This window comes from Protopterus annectens, chromosome 2.part0, assembly GCF_019279795.1.
Source record: "Protopterus annectens isolate FY-2018-M chromosome 2.part0, PAN1.0, whole genome shotgun sequence".
NCBI classification, from domain to species: Eukaryota; Metazoa; Chordata; order Ceratodontiformes; family Protopteridae; genus Protopterus; species Protopterus annectens.
In genome coordinates this window covers 857028667-857050714 of record NC_056728.1, presented here as the reverse complement: position 1 = coordinate 857050714, position 22048 = coordinate 857028667, and the positions used below count along the sequence as shown (strand labels likewise).

The following is a 22048-nucleotide window of genomic DNA, read 5'->3' as shown; positions in this document are numbered from 1 at the left end:
TTAACATTGGATTCTGATGCCACTTTCAGCAGAAAGGAAGGATTAGTGCACAAAGATACCCTGTCTTTTTGGAAGGATTAGTGCACAAAGATACCCTGTCTTTTTGGAAGGATTAGTGCACAAAGATACCCTGTCTTTTTGGAAGATCATGTAAGGAGGCTTAAAATTGTTAATTCCTGAAGCTCCAACACTCTTGGCTGAAGTAATGGCAATCAGGAAGGCTGTCTTCCAAGACAGGAACTGCAGATCCACTAAAGCAGTGGGATCAAAGGGGAAGAAACCAAGGCCTGAAGGACCAAAGTAAGGTCCCAAGTGGGCGTAGGATCCTTGATTGGTAGCCCAAGAAGAAAGGTACCCTTCAGAAAAGCTTTACAGAGTTTAGAAGAGGCCAGAGAAGTTGAGTTATCCCCCATGTGAAAGTTAGAAATAGCCACCAGCTGAACTTTAACCGTAGAAAAGCTGCCACCCTGTTGAAAAATACCTGCCAAAAACTCTAATATGACAGGAACCAGAGCAGTGAAGGGGTCTAAATCATGCTGAGATGCCATTTCCACTTATTCAAATAAACCTTACTCGTGGAAAATGTATGAGCTGCTACCAAAAATCTTCTTAACTGGAGAGGATAGCCCAGGAGTTCTAACTATCATGGGAACTGGAGCAGCCAAGCAATGAGCTTCAGACTAGCCAAATCTGGATGTGGAATCCTTGAGGGATGTGAAATCAGATTTGGAACCAGATCCAGCATCGAGGGGGGACACGCTGCATGCGATTAGAGAGGGAGGACACACTGCATGCGATCAGAGAGGGGGGGAATCATAGTGTGGCCAGAAGAGAGCAAGGAGGATGACTGAGCTCCCCAGCCATTGAACTTCCTGAATGAGCTTTGGGATCGGGGAAGCAGAGGATAAGCAGAGAGAAGACTGGAGGGCCAAACGAACCGGAGCATCTCTTGGGAACTCCCCTGGAGGGGGGTTCAGAGCGAAGAACTCGCTGCACTTCCCTTTGGAAGGAGAGGTGAAGAAACCACAGCAAGGCTGACCTCACTTTACATCTGTTTCGCTACTGAAGGATTCAGGGACCACCCGTAAGTCATCAGGATAGATCTGCTCATCCTCTCTGCTAAAATTTTAGACCCCCCTGGAATGTGCATTACCACCAGAAAACGGCCAATGGAGATCACCCACTCCCACAAACTTATGCCTTTGTGACAATGGGGATAAAACCTGATTCCCTCCTGTTAATGTACCAGACTACCGCCATTTTGTCGGTCTGGATGGCAAATCGGCCACAGGGGAAGATGAGGACATAAAGAGCTTGCAATGCCAATAGCACTGCCCTCATCTCCAAGACATTGATAGCCAAGTGTGTCTTCAGGGAAGGTCATGTGCCTTAGACTGTCCTTCCCAAGCAATGAACCCCCCCCCCCACCTGAGTAGGGAAGTGTCCATGGTTACAGAGGAAGGAAGAATAAACTGACCACAAAGGTGGTTCCGGGATTGAATCCCCCATAGAAAAGGAGAATTCCTGCAGGCTCGAGACAGACGCACAGGATGGGACAACGGTAGATCTAGAAAGGACCACTGGACTGCTAGAGTCCATCGAAGCACCCTCATGTGCAACAGATCTGTGGGTTAGAGGGTGATCGTGGCAGAGATGGACCCAAACACCCGTAAGAAATTCTGCCAGGAGAGATTCGGGTTGAAGGATTTACAAGACATATCTGAGGGACTGATGTCTGCCTGGTGTCAGAAAGACCCTGATCTGAATGGTGTCTAACAAAGCTCCAGTGAAATCCAGACCTTTAACCGATTTCAACACGGACTTGCTGAGAATTATGGTGATGTCCAGATGGTGGGCCACCTGGATGAGGAAATTCCTTGCTTGGTAAAGTCGATGCTTGGAAGGGAGCGGAAATGAGCCAGTTGTCCAGGTGGGGGAAGACCTTGATGCCCTGCAGCCACAGGTGAGCTGCTACCACTGCCATGACTATGAACACCCTGGGGGCTGTGGTGAGACCAAAGGGTAGTGTTCTGAACTAGTGATTGTCCCCCTTTCTGAAGCAGAGTAACCTCAGAGAGCACCTGTCCATTTTGATGAGATAGTACACATCCTGAAGGTGCACAGAGCACATCCAGTCATTTTTCTGCAGAAATGACAGAACAGATTGGAGGGTGACCATCCAGAATTTTGTCTTGCCAACAGGCAAGTTTAAGGTTGAAAGATTCAGAACAGGTCTCAAGTCCCCTGTCTTTGGCACTATAAAGAACCCAGAATGGATTCCCAATCCAAACCAGTGTGTGTGTGTGTGTGTGTGTGTGTGTGTGTGTGTGTGTGTGTGTGTGTGTGTGTGTGTGTGTGTGTGTGTGTGTGTGTGTGTGTGTGTGTGTGCTGGATTTTTCGAGCAGCTTGGAAATTTCCTGCGCTGCTGCCTCCCTTTGCACAGGTGGAACGTCTAGGTGGTGTTTGGACAGGATTGGCCTTTGAATGAAGGGGATTGAGCATCCTCCGGATACGATTTGCAACACCAATGATGGTCTGCAATGGATTCCCAGGCTGTTGGGTGTAGCGAAAGTCAACCCCAGACTGCCTCCAAAGACGAGCAGCCAGGTAACCAGTCAGGGATGCTGTGCAGGCCTGTCCAGGAATGATTCCAGAGACCCTTGGTTCCACGGACCCCCCTGTGCTGCGAGGGTTGCATCTATCGAATCTCCCTCTGCCTTCGGGGTAGGGCGAGCTCTGGGCATTCTGGGAATGACCTAGAGATTTCCGGAACCACATCTTTGCTCCTCACCGATTCCTGGAGAAGAATCACTGAGGGGTTGAGAAGCAGATTACGACGGCAGTCTTCCTGTCCTCATCGCTCTGGACCAGTGCGTCACATACCATCTTGCCAAACAGAGTGTAACCATCGTACGGGGCATTTGTAAAAGATGCCTTGAAGGGCTCCAAGAAGATACAAAGTCGGAGCCAGGCGTGACACCTAGTGGCAACGCCTGCTCTTGCAGTTCTAGCAGCGCCCTTGGTAGAGTGATAGAAGCCACAGAAATATTGGTAATGGATGAGAGGTTGGCCATTCCAGAACAGAAAACCTTCCTATCCTCCGCCGACATGGACCCTGGGGTAGACTAGGTCTCATTGAAGCCTAATGACGTGTGCCATGTAGTTCAGCGCACGTACAGAGAACGTTGAAGCATAGACCCGCTTCCCAAAATGGTCCAAGGTCCTAGACTGTCTGGCAGATGGACTGTGCAGCTCTCCTGTGTGAGCTCTTCCTTGGTGGCCGCCGCCACCATGGCATCGGCAGGGGATCCCTTCGACCACTGTGGTTTAGCGGATAGGGCACGGAGGATCTTATCAGGGCATTTGGAGATGGGCTCCTTCCACACCCGAGACGTAACTAGATCCACCAAGGGATCCGGAGGGGACAGCCAGTACGTAGATGGTCCTTCGCCAAACACCTCCAGAAACAGACTCATCAGAATTGGGCTTTTGGGCCAACCATCCTCCTGCGCTGACAAAGGATCTCTGGGAAGGACACAAACGTAGAGCTGTTCCTGTGTGGGAACTCCCTGGGGCAGAGGCGGCAAGCTGTCCTTGAGGGGCCAAGATGGCAGAATCCAGACCAGAAGAAAGCCAGGACTGACCCAGAGGATGAGATCATCAAGGGGTCTCAATGGGATTGAGAAAACCCTCTCCACCCCAAAAGCAAAAACCCTCTGGAAGTTGGGCTAAGATAGGGTCCATAATTCGCTGGATCAACAGGGTAGCCAGAGCAGAGCTCCAGGTGCCAAGACAGAGCGGAAGGCCCGGCTCCAAAAACTGATCAGAAACCACCCCCTCGAATCTGGCGCTGCGGCTACAGCTCTGAGCTAGTCAGAGCAGACCCTCTCAAGGCAATGGTCAGCATTTAGGTACTAGGTACAGTCGAGCACCAAACCCTCGATGCAGAGGGTCCTCTGACCCAATGATTCCAAAACTGTGGGTCGGATCGGAGAAGGAATTAGCGGGATGAAAGTGGACTGCATACCCCTAGCCCTGGAGGGAGAGGGGTCAGCGAGACTTCCATTTGTATCTGCATGTGGATGAACCTCTGCATCATCCTGACCACCTCTGCTTCGGAGAGGCTGCAGGTGGACCTAGCAGAAAAGGCCACCAACACCGGCCTAGACGGACTGTAGTGTGAAGCATACACCGGTGAACAGCTACAAGACACCTTCAGCTCCAGGGACAAGCAAGGGGAACTGAGCTGGAGTAAACTCAAGCCAAGATCTGGAAGAGATTTTGCTGGTGGCTTGGCCGATGGACCGCTTCCTTTACCTATCCCAGTGCTTGCGCTTCTCTCCATTCCCAGTCCTCTTGGCGGGAGGAGGAGTCCCAGAAGCTTGGCTGGAGAGGGGGACCAGAAGCGGCAGAAGAGGAAGCTTGGGTCTTCCACAGTAGGAGGCAGGAGGAGGCCCTTAAATAAAAGTTTATTCCTCCTGTCGATCAATGCACAGGGATTGAACCCCATGCAGATCGAGCAAGCACAACGCACAGAGTGCGGCCATATGCACGGGAAAAGCTTATGGCCTCACTTTGCACTTCCTAAATCCCAGCTTGGGTGTGTCTGACATAGCAGAGAGAGACCCACCAGCAGGAACACACACCCTAGAGAGAGAACCGGGAATAGAAAGTTTCTCTCTCGCTAGACAGACGCCTGAGCATGAAAAGGGGTAGAGGGGAAAGAAAAAGGTGAAAGGTAGATCTCAAATGCACTTACCCAAAAATAGTTTGGAGGAGCAGACCACGAAGCTTGCAGTGAGTGTGGCAAATGAGATCTGAAGGGAGAAAAGAGATGGGGCATTTCGGGTAGGGGAGGAGCTTGGATCCGATGCTGAAGAAATGTGGCAGAGTCAGATCCGTCCTGGATCCATGTCCCATAGGTTGAAGAGCAAATGAAAACAACTTGTAGAAGAAATTTAAAGCAATTTATCTAAAGAAGAAACTGCAGACACATTTATTACTTCAGGTCAGGACAAATCTTAACCTACAAGACTGATAACTGAAAATTCTAGAAAAGAAAGTTGCAGAAGGATATCACCCCATACTTAAATTTCCCAAACCTTATCAGAGAGAGGACTGGAATCACATCTAACACAAAGATTAATCAAAGCTACAGACACTGATCAGGTTTGGGAAGAATATGAAGCTTTCCAGTCTGAAGTTTTTATATATAAATCCTATCTGCCTTTTTAGAGGCAGCTGGCACAGTCAGAAAAATTGCAGGCATAACATCCTCCAAGGCAGACAAAACGGGGGAATGGATGCAGGCTTTGGATATTCCTTCTGTAACAACTCAGTTTCTTTAGGGACTGAAAAACCTCAGTTCTCCCACTGAAAACACTGGCACATTCTAGAAAGTCTCAGAAACGGAACCCACCACAGGGAGTCAAACGGCACTTTCCTCAGTCATAATTAGAAATCATCATATCCGTTCATCCTCAAGTCCAAATTTAGAATCTTGAAATTAATTTAAAGAGGTATCCCTCTTTTCTTACCAGAAATTATTTTTTAAGTATCAATTGCCTGAATTATACCCCAAGCCAGACCCAGTAAACTACTCCTGTCAAGGAAAATTTGAGGAGGAAGAGTTTGCAGTTTCCTTTTGACAGGAAAAGTAGGACCAGCAGAATTATTAATGTCAGCAGCAGCTTCCCAGGGATGGACACAGCATTCTGACAAAACAGGGAAGCTTTCCCTGTCCCCTACTCCCAGGACCAAAAATAGTGTCTCTCCACTGCCCAAGGGGAGCCCAGCAGCTGTAGACGAATTGGCTAACCACTAGTCCCATAGGGACTGTTGGCACTACCCCAGAATAATCCAGCATAAAAGATGAGTGGTCTGAGGTACAGTCACCTACTTGTGGTTGAGGCAAATTGCTATCCTGCATTGGTGGCAAATGCTGACAGATTGTTCCATGGTAAAGCTAACAATACTGCCTCTTTCCTGGGGAAAACCAGTAGTAAATACTGTTAAAAAGTCTTCACCCCCCCACCCCACAAACATGGTAAAAAGCACTTTGGCAGCCCCACAGTTCCTTTAAACAGCTCTCCCACTTAAAATACAGTTGAGACAGTCGATCAAAACACAAACTCCTAGCTTTAAAACAAACTTTCCTTTAGTGGAAAGAATGAATAATTACATGGAAATTTTCCCCAAAGGGAACTTCTGTCCAAAGTAACAGCACAAGCTGACCATCAATCACGAAAGCCTCAGAAGACAATACTCTTCAGTGACAGGAGGACTCTGAAAGGCTTGGCTCCCAAACTCGTCTTCGCCAGATCAGCTCAAGCTGCCAGAGTTTGGGCACATGGAAGGTGCCCTGAAGCTTTAGAAGCTGGCCAGCTGTTATATCATTTGTAGAATATTATCCATATAGCTAAGGCTATTACAACACCCATCAATACAATTAATATCTTGGTACACTTGATGTTACCTGGAGAACCAAAGCAGGTCACACACTGAAGAATTTTGCATCTGGTATTTTATTGGTCTCAAAGAAACCATTTGGAAGACAGGGACTCAACCTTCTGTCGTAGTAAAAAGACTATATAACCTCTGCTATGAGAGCTGCTGTCAAGTCACAATCCAAAGTGTTCAATGAATGTCAAGATCTACACAGGAAGGCAAGATTTTGAAAATTTCATTGCAACTCCTAAGGGGAGCATGGTAGAGAATCCACCACTAGTGAGAGGATCCTGTAAATGTGGGAGCAGCCACTTGTAGGACAGCTCTAGGTCTCTGGAGCCAGAGATAAGCAAACAGGCATATTTATGAAAATCTTACTGATAGGGGACCGGAGGAAGAGGTGCAAAATTAAGTCCAAAATGTTAAACATTCAGAACTGGTAATAACTGTCCTCCAACCAAGGGGGAGAAGCTCTTCTACCACATGTACTTAGGTCTCCAGAACCCTCAAGCCCATATCAGTCTCACTCAGTGAGGCTCAAGGATACTCTAGAGACAAGTGTTTAAACTCAGTTAAAATCCAAAATAGGTCCAAAGGTCTTCGGTCCTTCAATGGGAGTCCCTACTAGTTCATTGGGACCGGAACAAGTCCTTTTGTTGAAAAGCTTGTGCAGCTCCTTCACAAGACAATCTTGATTTAATGGTGTTTAAAAGAAAATCAAAACAGACACTTGCATTAAGTTATAAAAAAACAATGCAATGTATACCGAACCATTTTCTTTTGTTAGACACTCGCATTGCATATATTGCACAATTACTGCCTTCACTAAAAACACTCCACATGCAAAGTGATGTTGAGTTGTTCCCTCACCTTTCATTTATTCTTATTTAATTTACTCCTTCCATTTTCTGAAGATCTCACTTCGTTATTATCACTCAATGTGCAATACTTAAATTTCATTTAGATTTCAATTTCTATTTCCATTTTCTAGTAATCACTTTTGGCATGCAAAAGCATTAAACTCATCTATGAATAGTCAATTCAGATCCATGTCCCAGTTCAAAAGAAAAATTTATTCCGATATTTGAGATCATTACGTAGCGAGATTTTAAAATCTACACATTTATAACCCTCCCAAAAAACATGTCTTTAGTTGCCTCTTTCCCTATCAAACCTCTAGCATTTGCCACCTACCTGAGAAAATTCTTTTGAAGTCTACTTGGGGTATAAATACACCTATGCACACCCTTCCAAGCAAAAACACTAAACCTCCTAGAGTTTGCTGCATGTGTGTGAGCCAAGCATATACTTCCTTTGTTGCTTTGGGAAGAGATGGGAATAGCAATTTACAATCTTTTCTAACCTCTTATGATAGAGTCTTATATTTGTGCAATATTTTATATACCCTACCAGTTTTGTCCTAGGCTCTACTAAAAAAATAGGAACTCCCTATACTTCTTTGCCTATACTCCGATAGCAATCCCTGGTATGGAAGGCCATCTTAATTTAGTTTACATTTGTTTACCTGGAAAGTCCGATTGGGATGCGACCAGTTTTCAGAGGAGGCCCGGGTAAAAAAAGCTCCACATGTAAAGAAAATATACAAAAAATACATATTTTAATACCTTCCGTACTAAATTACACAGGTATATAGTACATTAGAAATTGCATACTTCTATGCAGCTGACAATTTCTGCTGAACAATCGGTTATAATTTCTTGACACAGTGAATCCAGTTTAATGTAAACTGAAACAAGGGTTTGTAGGGAGAATTGGATAGAAAAGATAGGGTTAGTACAAGTGAGCTAGAGAGAGAACTTAAATCTGGAGGTGGTCAGGGAAGGAGGAATTAACATGACAGGACTTGTTAGGCAGGACTAGTACAGGAACAGAGTCTGGCGTCATTAAGGTAAGAGCCCTTTTAAATTGGGTGGCATTTATACTGGCTCTGATGCTGTGGGGTGGAGAATTCCAGTTTTGCTACATAAGAAAACAGGGAGTCACCTACTGTATTGGTGGGCTTGGACACTTAGTAGTGGCTTATTTGTTGAGTGAAGACTTTGGTTTGTAGTATGAGGCTGGAGTACCTTTAAACACGGCAGGAATTTTTTTCGGGCTGGTAGACTAGCTTGTTTGCAAAGCTTGGTTAATTATAGAAGTTGTGAGAGTTCTAACCAGAGTGTTTTCAAGGAATGACAGTGATGGGTATGATGCGAGTAACCAGTGGCAAATTTAGGTATTTTATTATAGCATGTTTCAAGTTTATTTAAATCTGTCTGAGGTTGGAGAGTATAGAGGAGGCATAGAGACGTGTTGATAGATGGGTTCTAGCAATGGCAACTCTACAAGCATTGGATAATTTTTATTTCTGCTAGAGTACCTGTTTTTTGGGAACTTTCTTGATTGTGCCATATTGTAGGTCAAATCTTAGGCTGTTGCCCATTATTAGTCCTAGTAGTTTTGTTTGTGAAATCCGGGTACATTTTTGGGTTACTGGCAATGAAGGTGGGGGGGGGGGTTGTGGGTTGGAAGACCATGAGTTTAGTTTTAATGGGGTTGAATATGAGCTGATGGTTAGATAGCCACAATTCAGTATCAGAGAATGATTTTTGGGCTACTTCTAGGAGGTGCTGTAGGGTATTGGTGGCGCATACAGGTGTTGTCTCATCTGCATACTGGATTGTTGAGGTCAGTGGGGTAGCGATATGGAGGTTATTTGTAAAGACAGTAAATAATGGCTTAAGAGTTAACTTTAGGTATTCTTAGTGTGACGGGAAGGGGGGGTCAAATAGGATGTTAAACCATTTTAAAAAGATAGCTGGCGGTCCTGTAGATAGCTTTGAAACAACTGGAGCGCAGAAGGTTTGAAAGTTCAGGTTGGACAGCATTTAATAATTTGGGGTGGGAGACCATATCAAAGTCTTCAGACATGTCTAGAAAGATTGCCAAGACAATTTTGCCATCATTTTAAAGTTGGTTGATGGCATTGGTGAAATTGGGTGCTGTTCTGGTACTGTGAAAGCCCAAATCCATGTTGACATTTTGCTAGCAGGTTGTTGGAGGCAAGATAATGGAGCAATTGGGAGTGGATACATCTTGCAAGGAGTTCTGACAGGAGGGAGATGATGACAACTGGTCTGTAGCTGGTGAGTTTAGTGGAATTTCCACCTTTGTGTAGGGGGGATTATGCATGTGGCTTTCCATATTGCTGGACATATTCTGCTATGGACCAGTTAACAAGGATAGACACTGGGTAGGATATGGCTTCAGCCGTTTTAAATATGTGGCTGGTAACTTGTCAGTTGCTATAGATGAGGGTTTGAGAAATTTCTCTATGATAGCTGTGGGAAGGGCTGTAAGGAGAAGGGGATGCTGCTAAGCTTGAGAGGTTTGGTGGTTTGCGATTGTTCTGTGGAATCGTTTTGAATTAGAGTACACTTTTAGTGAATAATTTATTGAATTCTTCTGCCACAACGGAAGGAGAATGTGGTATGGTGGGGGGGGGGGGGGGGGTGTCCTGGGTGGAGACTAGTGTTTATGGTGCTCCAAAATTCTTGGGAGGTTTAGTGGACTATTTTCCTGTAGGTTATATTGGTTGACTTGGTGTTTAGTCTTGCTTCTATACTTTGTTGGTATGCTATGCTGTGGTTTTGGGTTTCACAGGAGGGCCATAGTGGCCAAAGCCTTACCCCTTTTAAGGAGCATCCTAGTGTCATTAGTTAGCCATGGTGTGTATCTGGCCTTAATACGAACTGACCGGGGTGGGGGGGTGGCAATCTGTTTACTTCAATAGTGCCATACTTGAAATGCTAATGTACTGCAGTGTCAAGGGGCATGTCTAAGTGGAGACCACTTAAATTGTTTTAGGACACTGATTAGGTCTTCAGGGTTACATTTTTTTTTTTTTGAAGGTTTCACAAAGGTTGCAAGTTTGATGGGATTAATTTCTCTCAGACTGGTAGGCATATGGTCACTGAGGTCATCAGGTAAGCAGCCACTAATCTGATAGTGCTATGGTTTTTATTGGTTAGTGTCCAATCATGGATGGATTGTTGGTTGGATTTAATCTATTCGTGTAGCAGTTTCTATGAGTTGAGTGAAGCCAAAGAGGTTGATGTGACTGCTGGGGTTATGTGAATTACAGGTTGACCAGTCCATATTAATGTTACCCATAATGACAGCTTCTTGGGGTACTGAATTTGATATAGACTGGAGAAAGTGTTCTACAGTGGAGAAGCTATTTCCAGGTGGGACAGATAACTATTATGGCTATGAACTTGCTGCGGTTAAACTATATTTTAGCAGGTAGGATTTCTATGTTCTCCAAGTTTGGTATATTTAGGCTTTGTGGCAACAGTGAGACACTGCTCTTGAATAAGATGGCTACCCCACCACCTCTCTTTACCTTTCTGCATTCTCTAATGATGTAGCCTGCTGGCATAATTTCATGGTCAGAAATGTGTGCCTTTAACCAATTTTCAGTTAAAATAGCAATATTGGGGGGGTATATTGGAATATGGTGGCACGTACTTGTTAACTATGCTACAGAGATTTAGATTTAGGATTAGTATTTCTGAGCCTTTTTGTGGTAGATTGGTTATATCTTGTATTTGAGGGGGTAAGTGTGGGGGTGTGCTGGGGACCTGGATTTGGGTGAATATCTCATCATCCACTTAGAACTTCTGTTTAAGCCTCATCCCACTCTAGTCATTTGCTTCCAGTACCTTGGTTCCTTTGCCAGTTCTCCAGTAAATTTAATCACCATTTAGCCCATATTCTGTACCTGTACTTAGTCATACCTGTTGGCAAATTCTTCATTTCCGTGTTGACTTTGTTCTTAATACTTTCTGCAACTTCATGAATACAAATACTCCATATGGTTACTGCTATTCTCCTTGGGGATCTGCACCCAAAATCCTATTCTCTCCTTATTTCTAGAACTTACCCCCAGCCTAATCATCCCTCACCAGTTTAATTTATAATCTACTTGGCGTTGTGTATAAGCTTTAACTGCATAGCTCTAACATACCCATACCCAACCAGGTAGTCCTAAGCCACATTGTTCTATGGGGAGAATCAGCTTATTCCACTTAACTGTCACCTTCCTCCCCTCCAAAATAAACTACTTCAACTCTATTACCGTCAACAATTTCTGAGTGACAGATATTTCTGCCCTGTATATAAAATTAAAGGCACTATAACCATTCACTGCTTGTATTTTACAATCATAAACAAGAGCTTCTAGTTTCTCTGTTAGGAACCCTTTTTAATCTATACATCTAAATACTTCATATTACAAAATGACATCTTCTGATAACATTTTAAGCAGGATGACTAAACAAATCTCCTCTCAGAGCCCCCTTGAGGGTTCTTTGCCAATATGAGAAACTTCTCCACACCCCTAACTGCCTGCTATGCAGATAAAGTTAGACTTGCTGCAATATACCTTGGCCCATCCCATAACCCATCAGAGGCCTCTCGAGACATCAACCTCTGGAGCTGCAACTGTGCGAGTAGTCTAGGGTGACTGGACAATCCCAAGCTGTGGGGGCAGGGCATGCTAGAATCCTGACAGAATGGATCCTCCACACACAGATGAAAACTCTCAGCACCAACAATTGCAAAAAGCTATGCTAGAGGCAACCTTCCCTTGGATGGGCTCCATTTAGCATGCTGCAATTTGTATCTGTCACATCTCGGTACTTTACACGAGGTAGTTCAGCTTCTGGAAGGAGTCTGAAACACATGCTTCCCAAACACATACATAATCCAGGACTCCTTATGCAAGGGACTGGCAGCTCAGTTCTGCAATGTAGCTCTGACACGTAGAATTGCTGTTAAAAAGCCAACATCTTGTTTGGAAATTTGGGCATTAAGCTTCCTAAGAATGGGCAAACTGAATTTGGGTTCTCCCATATTGCTGGGCAATACTGGAGAACACTCAGCAATCACCCAGGTGAAGGTAAACATTTTAAAATTCTCCATGTGGAGGAGTTGGTCCACAGAACTAGTCCAACTTCAATGCATTAATAGCAGGAATTCTCTCAAGGGGAGAAGGAAAACACTTCCTCAGAGAACTCCTGCACTCCTAGGAAGTGGTGCAAAAAGAAAAAAAATCTTAACAGGGGATTGGGAGAAGACATTAGTGCTAAAGTACCAGCCTAGCATAAAAGCTGTGAGGACTAAGACATCAAGATCTCACTACTTACATAAAATTACCAAAGGTGTTGGCAAGTAGTTAGGGGCTGGTACCTTGTGCTAACATTCCAAAGTTTGAAAAGTGGGCGTCGGGAACTCAGTTTTTCAAAAAGGTTGGCATCTGATGAGGCATCTTGCTCAAAAAACATCGGCATGAATGACAAACTGCCTTTCCCTTCAGGAAATGGGTTAACAAGACTGAATTAGCCATGCAGCTTCTGAGGAGGTTCAGCTATTAGTGAAGATTTATAGATGTCAACCACCACCCACTTAAAAATGTCCCCATTGCCATTTTCCCTTAACTAAACGTGAATGAACAGAATTAATGAACATTTGACTAAAATAGTGCATCTTTTACTGATGCTTGCATCACTGCAACTAAATACAAATACGGCAGGTGTTCGTCATTAGGTAGATGGGAGGGTGATGCATAGATAACATTGCAGGCTTTCAATAAATCAGGTCAGAAGGTAAAAAGCAAAAAGTACTTCTCTTCCTTTTAGGAGGAGGAATCTGACAAGAATGTAAGGGAGGACAGTCATTATTTAAGCCACACTAAGCTACAGTAAACAGCAGTGCATTTCTGTAACCCAATATTGTGGGCAGCAAGTAAAGCTAGAGAGAGAGCCACACAGCACAAAAGGGAGAATGTTGAGCATGGCCTAGGAAATCACATTCAGGGACTCCAACACATTCAAGCAGGACAGAGCTGAAGTGATCAGTAATCGAAGTTAACTGTTAAGAATGAATAAAAGGCACCGACTGCAAAATAGGCACTAGAGATAAACAAAAGAGCATGTATGCCCAGTCATGACGAGCTTGGAATCCTTCTCCAAGACTGTGCAAAAACAGGAAGTAAAGGAGGCAGCAAGCCTCTATCAAGTGAGCAGATTGGAGTGCGTCACTGGAAATTCAGGAAACCTAGAAGTGGCAGATCAATATCTTTTCTGTTTAAGCTATCCTTTTCCACCTATATCAGTTTATACAGAATGGTTTATCAGCTTCTGAAAACAATTTTTCAAAAACCATTTTGGCAGAGCTGCAATTTCAGAATCAGTACAAATAGGACACTGACACATACTGTACAGACAGTACAAACGTTGCATTTAACATGAAAGCCTGGCCTTAATGCTATGTCTTTACAAAGACAGACTTTAAAATGTTGTCCCAAACAGCAGTCACTTACTTCTGTATGCTTCTTTACAGTTTCCATTCTTTGCACCCTCATTTCCTCTTCAATGCCAATGGTATTCCAAATATCCTTAAGTCTCGCTATAGCTGTGTTTATGCTGCAAAGCAGTGTAGATCCCAAAACTTCACTACAGAGAGAAAAAAAGTGTGCATTAAATGAAACCAAAAATGGGACAGTAATCCTTTAATCTAGGACTATTCAGACTTTGCAGTAATTAGAAACAAGTTATGTACTCACCATAACATGTGTTCTCCATTTCCATCCTTCAGTTATGGGCACCTGGATCAGACTTCACTTTCAAGCTTTTGGATACAGTGCTTGGGCTGCAACCCTTACTCGATCCCCCATTTTAGCTAACCTACTTCAACACAGGGCTTGCCCCAAGTACACAAAGGAGGGGGGGGGGTTGAAAATCTAGTTCTTGCTAAGAAACCTCCAGGAGCCAAGGCCAAGTCAGCCAGGAATGTAAATGCCTTAAGACACACATAAGGGTGGAGGTGTGTGGGGAGTTGAGGGAAGATGCAAACAGCACAGATCTTTCATTACAAAAGTTATATACTCACCATAAAGAAGAGTTGTGCAAAATTTACGTAACCATAGAAGTCCTTTGCTATGTTGCAGTATTCTTTACACATGCGGTTGCCTTCCACCCTACGACCCAATGTCCAGCCAGTATACAAAAGCTTTTAGCCACCAGTACATGGGACGTCACAAGTATGCTCCAACAATGTCAGCCATAAAAGGACGTCCGCATATACCATTCTCAGAACAAGGAAGCCCCATGAGGAACAGTCTTAAGGAAATCAATAAATCATCCAAGGAAATGACAAAATGCAGGGGGAAGGCAGGAGGGACAATACTGCAACACAGAAGGACATCTATAGTTATGGTAAGATTTTACACAAGTATTCTATGGCCTTCTATTCAATGTTGCAGTATTCTTTACACATGGGAGAGTGCCATACCTTAGTGGGAACCTTAGGAAGTGGAAGGAGCAAAGGAAGAATGCAAGAAGAATTTTCCACAAAGCCATGGAAAACAGCTCTAGCAAATCCCACTCAAGACCTAGAAATAGTGTCCAACTCGTAATGTTTGGTAAAGGTGTGCACAGATCATCAAGTAGCAGCCTTCAAAATGGAACTGGTGTCAAAGTCTTTAAAGAAAGCCCCTGAAGAAGCAACACGTCTAGTGGAATGGGCTTTGACAGAAGTAGGCAGAGACTTACCATGAAAATCATAACAATAGCCTTAGAAATCAAAGATCAAATTGTTTACAAACAGGTAAACCCAGAGTCCTGTGATGAACAAAAAGCTGATCAGACTTCCTAATAGGCAACTGATTTTCCTTGGATAAGACTAAAATGATGTACATCTACAGTATGCAAAATTCTTTCAGTACAGGACTGAGAAGGGGAAAAAGGTTGACAATTGGATAGATTGGTTAAGAGACCTCTCATTCACCACTTTAGGCATGAAGGAAGGGTTGGTTCTTAATCTCGGTCCTTGTGAAAAACCAAGAAAGGCAAGGATGCCATCACAGCCTGAATCTCAGGAAACCCTCCTAGCAGAAGTCAAAGCTACCAGAATTTTCCAACTGCAAAAATTTAGAGAAGCAGACTGCGGGCTCAAAAGGAGCCAGACATAGCTTCTTTAAGACATAATTAAAGGTCCCAAGGAGGTGGAACTGGTTTCCTGGGAGGCTTAATATGTAGGACGCCTTTAATGAAAAGTTTAACATCCAATCTGGAAGGTAAAGGTGGTGATAACAGCAGAAAAGAGCAAGCAGAAGAGTGGAGGAAGGACAAGCCACTTTTATGCAGTGCACTCGGGTACTACAGGAATGTTCACAGAAAGTGGATTAAACTAAAGGCACCAGACAGAAAATCTCCATTTGGAAGTATAAGATTTCCTAGTATTTGGTTTTGTTGCCTCCTGCAAAACCCCAAGCATGTCCTGCGAAAAAAGGTGCCTGAAAGGGATCAGAAGTTTATCAGCCACATGGTCATTTGTACTGTTGACAGATGTGGATGAAGCAAGGATCCCTTTTCCTGTGTGAGCAGGTCTAACCAGTGAGGCAACTTGGGGTGATGGGCCTTGGTTAGTTGCAGAAGAGGGAATCAATGCTGTCTTGGCCAAGAGAGTCGCCAATAAGAATTTTGGTTTGTCCTGCTGTATTTTCAGCAAGATTTCTGAATGAGGAGTGGGGAAATGCAAGAAAAAAAATCCCCTTCCATGAAAGAAAGGGTATCCACCTTCCAAGCCGGAGTATTTGGGACCCTGGCACAAGAGAGGAAGTTGTCTGTTTTGAAAGGAGGCAAATAGGTCCAGACGTAGAGTACCTCACCAGTGAACCTGATCCACGAATGGATGCTTCACAGGGATGTTCATGGATGTGTCATGGACCTACTTACTGCATCTGCTACACAGTTTTGAGCGAAGGGGTAGGTAAATGGCAAGAAGGGTTACCTTGTACTGGATTGCCAATTCCCCATGCCTGGAGAGCTAAATCTGCATAGCCAGCAAGATTTGGTCCCCCCTGCTTGTTTATAAAACAGAAGACAGTGGTGGTGTGTGCAAAAATCTTCAGAGGACCTGGTAGACTATGAAAGGTCTGCAAAGCTAGAATCAGAGCCCTCATTTCTGATGTTGATGCACACCTCTGAGATGGAGACCAGAGACTCTGAACTTACCTGGAAGCAAAGGTTGCCCCCCAGCCTGCGTTTGGAAATTTGAGAAGGCTGGGGCAAAAGAAGGGAAGACCTGGATTCAGGGAAAGCTGTTGAATCCACCACAGGAGCTCTGTTTCCAGGCAGGGAAGTAAAAAAAATCATAACCTGTAGTGGGGCGAGTATGCTAGAACCAGGTTGTCTTTAGAAACCACTGAAATTTCCTCATTGGAAGCTTTGCAAACTGTAGCATTGGAATCAGTGGAAGCCATGAATCAAAAAAGTCTTAGGAATTCCTGGGCAGAGATTAAAGGAGGAGAAAGAAGGCTTTCCATGAAGGTAGTAAGAGTGTTAAGAGTGTGAACCTTGTCTGCTGGTAGAACCGCCATCAGGTTTGTCCTGAACCTGCACTCCAAGATGTGATCCTGTGATAGAGTCTGACTGGATTTTTTTTTAAATTTATCATGAACCCTAGGCTTTAAGAAGATGAATGGCCCTCAAGGTTTTGAGACAACTGATCAGAATTGTTGGCTAGGAAAGATCCAGGTAGGGATATACCTGAACCCTCAAGGCAATGGCAGGGGCCAAGGACTTTGCAAATACCCTTGGGGCAGTGGATGGGCAAGGCAGACCAAGTACAGTTGTGAACGCTTACCATAAATGTAGATGTTAGTGCACTCGTTGCAATCACCTGTGGGTTTTTATCCCTGCTGTGGTAGCTCTCAGCCGGGACGAATACCAGAGACTTTTTCTAGGTCTGATGCTGTCGCTTACTGCCTGATGTCAGCTTGCCATTGCTATAAAGAAAGGCAGCCGATGCCATTACATCAGTTTTTCTTGCCCTAACCAGTCAGAGGCCCACGTAAATATGGTAAAGGTGGCCCTGGTGGCTAAAAGCCACCGTTAGAAACCTAGGTCTCCCTAAAGAAAGAAAATACAAGGGGGAAGGAGAATGGGAAACCAGGACTGCAACAGTAAATACACTCGAACATCTACACTTATGGTACGTGTATACAACTGTACTATGTTCTTCATGTTTCACTGTTGCAGTCATCACCTGTGGGAGGATTCCCAAAGTGGAGGAGAGGGGGTGGTAGGATTAGTAAGTCGTCTAGGAATGGGTCAGTATGCCCTGCAGAACTGCAGAGGCAAACCCTGCCCTAGCCTTAGAAACTACAGGTGGGTGGTAATGCTTGGTAAAGGTATGGACAGAAGTCCAGGTGGCAGATTCCAGGATGTCCCTGGTGGGAACTCCTCTGAGGAATGCTGTAAAAGTGGAGGCTGCCTAAGTGGAATGTGTTCGAATGGACTTGGGGGGATCCCATGCAATCTGTAGCAGAAATAGATACAGTGCAATATCCATCTGGAAATGGTTTGGAAATGTGCTTCCCGTCCGCCCCTGGGGCAAAGCTGAGAAGTAGTTGGTCCATTTTCATGAAGGATTTAGTATGGTATAGATAGCATCTGAGCAGTCTTTGCACGTCTGAGGAGTACAGTGCAGAATTCTTTCTCCCTTGTTTTGAGGGTTACGAAAGAAGGTGTATGGCCTGGTTGAGAGTTACATTAGATACCACCTTGGGCATAAAAGGAGGGATTAGTCTTCAAGGAGACCCAGTCTGCATGGATGATGAAGAGCTCAATGGCCATCAGTGCCTGAAGTTTTGAAACCCTTCTAGCAGAGGTGATAGCTAGGAGAGGTATCCTAGTTCTGCTGAAGCAGCAGGTTCGAAGGGTGGTAAAGTTAGTTTTTCTAAAACAATTCAGGTCACAGGCTGGAGTGGGTGCCCTTCTGGGAGGTCTAATATTAGAAGCCCCTCTGAGGAATTGTTTAAAATCAAAGGATGGGAGAAAGTACAGTTGTGTAGTCTTCCCATAAATGTAGATGTTAGTGTATTCACTGTTGCAGTCATCACACTTGGGTCATCTGCCTGCAGGTAGCCCTCAGCCAGTCTGAATACCAGAGTCTTGGGATTTCTGCGTCAGATGCTGTCGTTTCTTCCATGACGACAGGTAGACAGGGGTATAAAACATGCAGCTGACGCCATTACATCAGTTTTTCTTTCCCCAGATGGCCGGTGCCCCGACAATAGGAAGCAATGGAACACCCCCCCGGCAAAAAGCAAATACACATAATATATACCAGACAAATAGGGGTCTACTTTATGACCTCGAAAAGCAAGTTGGCCGAATACGAAACGCCCGAACACCGACTAACCCGAAATGCATATGCCCCAAGACCTGAAACATCGATTCAGGTAACTTGTTCACAATCCCCAATACCACTGTTCTAATTTCTCACAGTATGAACATTTTTGTAAGGTTAAGTAAGGTTTGTAAATTATATACAAACTTTACCTAACCTTATAAAAATGTTCATACCGACAGAAATTAGACGTAAGTTTACGTTTTCCAGTGCCCTTTCCCAGAAAATGTAATCTTATTTCTAATATCTCACAGTATGAACATTTTTGTAAGGTTAGGAAAAGTTTGTATATTATATATAAACTTTACCCAACCTTACAAAAATGTCTGTATAGTGAGAAAACTGAACTAAGTTTACGTTTTTCGGTGAAGGGAGAGTCCTCTGATTGATTCAGTGCAGTGGTGTAAGGGATTGTGGACAAAGTAGGTGATTCGCTCTTTCCAGTTTCGGGACATGCACGTTTCGGGTTAGTCACCATTCGAGCGTTGTCGGGCATTTCGTATTCGGCCAACTTGCTTTTCGAGGACATGGAGTAGACCCAACAAATAGGATAGGTAAAAGTCAAGAAAAGTCAGGGGGCTGGAAGGCAGATAACTAGGACTGCAACAGTGAATACACTACATTTATGGCAAGTGTACACAAAGTACAGTTTTGTACCTACCATAAATGTAGATGTTCGAGTGCTCATACAGCTGCAGTCATTACAGTTCGGTTATCCTGCCGTCAGGCGGGTCTTCGGTCGGCCGAATTCCAAAGTCTAGGTCCGGCGTCGGTTGTCGTCGCTTCTTCCCTGACGTCAGTGCAGCAGGGGTATAAAAGAGGCAGCCGACGCCATTTTCTTCAGTTTTTCTTGCCCCAGATGTCAGGTGCCCCCAAAAGGAAGGCAAAACATAATATTATGCAAACATGCAATGTAGATTAATCAAAAACAGAAGTTGCAAGCAAATACACCATAAAAGAATACCCCAAACAGGTTGTATGATAAAGGTGGTTGTCTTAAGGCCTGTCCTAAGAGGGGATGGAGGGAGGGTAACCTGGACTGCAGCTGTATGAGCACTCTTATGGTAGGTACAAAACTGTACTATGTTCATCGTGCATACAGCTGCAGTCATTATAGTTGGGTAGAATCCCACAGCTAAGTAAGGGTGGTAGGTACTAAGCAGAACTAGGAGGGGCTAGGATGCCCTGCAGGACTGCTGTGGCAAAGCCCGCTCTAGATTTAGAGTATAGTGGAAGGTGGTAGTGCTTGGAGAAAGTGTGCACTGAACTCCAAGTAGCTGCTTCCAAAATGTCCTCGGTAGGGACCCCCCCCTGAGGAAAGCTGCAGAGGTAGCTGTAGCCCTGGTCTAGTGGGATCTGATTTATACAGGCACAGATTTTCCATGAAATGAAAAACAAAAGCGTATGCAGTGGGCTATCCATTTTGAAATAGTCTGTTTGGAAATAGCCTTTCCTTGAGCACCTGTAGCATAGGACACAAAGAGCTGCTGAGATTTCCTGAATGACTTTGTTCTGTCCAAGTAATAACGAAGTTGTCTGTGAATGTCCAAGGAATGTAGTAGTCTCTCTCCTTTGTTCTGTGGATTTGGATAAAAGGTAGGTAAATGAATAGTCTGACTTGAGCTACACTGGATACTACCTTTGGCATGAAGGTAGGGTTAGTTCATAAGGAAACTCTGTACTGATGGAAAATTATGAATGGTTGCACAGCCATGAGGGCCGAAACCCTGCGTGCTGAGGTAATAGCCAGAAGGAAGGCTGTTTTCCATGACCAGTATTGTAGCTCTGTTGAAGAAGCTGACTCAAAGGGAGGCAGGGTCAGCTTTTCCAATACGAAGCTGAGGTCCCAAGCTGAGACAGGTGGTTTCCGTGGGGGTTTTATATTTTTTGCCCCTTTGAGGAACTGTCTTAATAGAGGATGCGAGAATAAAGGAGGATCTGTATTGTATTGTGCAGAAATGGCTGAAGTGTGGATCTTGGAGGAGAAGGAAAGGCCACTGTTTAACATCTCAGCTAGGTACTGTACAATTTGAGGTATATTTATTACCCAAGGATTCTGGCCCTTTTCGTGATTCCAGGAACAAAATAGTTTCCATTTGGCTGAGTAGGTTTTTCTAGTGGAAGGTCTTCGGGCCTCCAAGATGACATCCTGCACCTCCTTGGAGAGGAGAGTCTGTTGTGAAATTAAGGTATTCTCCATGCAGCTAGATTTAAGGTTTTGAGCTGGCTGTGAAGGGTTTTGTAGTTGTGCTGGGACAACAGAAGAGGAACTAGAGGTAGGATCCATGGTGGAGAGTGTGACAGGCTCTTTAGGAGAGGATACCAGTGCTGTCGTGGCCAGTCTGGAGCAATGAGAATCATTTGTTCAAGAGCTTGAATGTTTTTGGTTCCAGTTTCTATTTGTGTGGGTCCATGAGATTTCTGCTCAAGTCATCTGACAGTGACTTTAGTTTGCCTGGCAGGAATTGAGCTTGTAGGTTCACTTGGTTGCTCAAGGCTGTGTTCCACAGAGCCATGGCTAGTCTGCAGAGAGGGTAGAAATGGGTTCCTCCCTGCTTGTTTATGTACCACAAAGTACAGTTCTGTACACTTACCATAAATGTAGATGTTTGAGTGTATTTCACTGTTGCAGTCATTAAATTTGGGTAATCTGCTGGCAGGTTGCCCTCAGTCGGCCTGAATTCCAAAGTCTTGGGTCCTGCGTCGGTTGCTGTCTCCTTCCATGACGTCAGGTCGTTAGGGGTATAAAAACAGGCAGCAAATGCCATTTTCTTTAGGCTTTTCTTGCCCCAGATGTCAGTTGCCCCCCAAATGGGGAGCAAATATATAAACTATATATACATGCAACAACATAAACTTTACCTTCATCTAAAAGCATATACACCACAAAGGCTGTAGAATATAGTGAAGGAAAAGAGAAAACCCCAGAATAAAAGGGGGATGGCGGGCGGGCAACCTGGACTGCAACAGTGAATACACTCTAACATCTACATTTATGGTAAGTGTATACAACTGTACTATGTTCTTCATGTTTCACTGTTGCAGTCATTACATTTGGGTAGAATCCCAAAGCTATGGATGGGAGGCTGGAGCTAAACAGCATTAGGGGTGGCTATAAGGCCCTGAAGAACTGCAGTGGCAAAGCCTGCCCTGGACTTCGAGAACAGAGGCAAATGATAATGCTTTGTAAAAGTATGAACAGAACTCCAAGTAGCAGCTTCTAGAATGTCTTCGGTTGGTACCCCTCTGAGAAAAGCTGCTGATGTAGCTGCAGCCCTGGTGGAATGAGACCTAAAGCCCTTGGGCACTGGTTTACCATGATGTAAGTAGCAGAAACTAATGC

General features: G+C 44.4%; 1 protein-coding gene across 2 annotated transcripts in view; it reads right to left on the bottom strand.

The window, feature by feature from the left end:
- LOC122793263 (protein regulator of cytokinesis 1-like) overlaps positions 1-22048 on the bottom strand; it is a 1295879-nt gene that overhangs the window by 986773 nt on the left and 287058 nt on the right. For both annotated transcript variants that reach the window (XM_044061121.1, XM_044061122.1), the window contains exon 2: positions 13832-13964. In XM_044061121.1, the coding sequence (XP_043917056.1) occupies positions 13832-13964 (133 nt within the window). The remainder of the gene's footprint in view (positions 1-13831; positions 13965-22048) is intronic.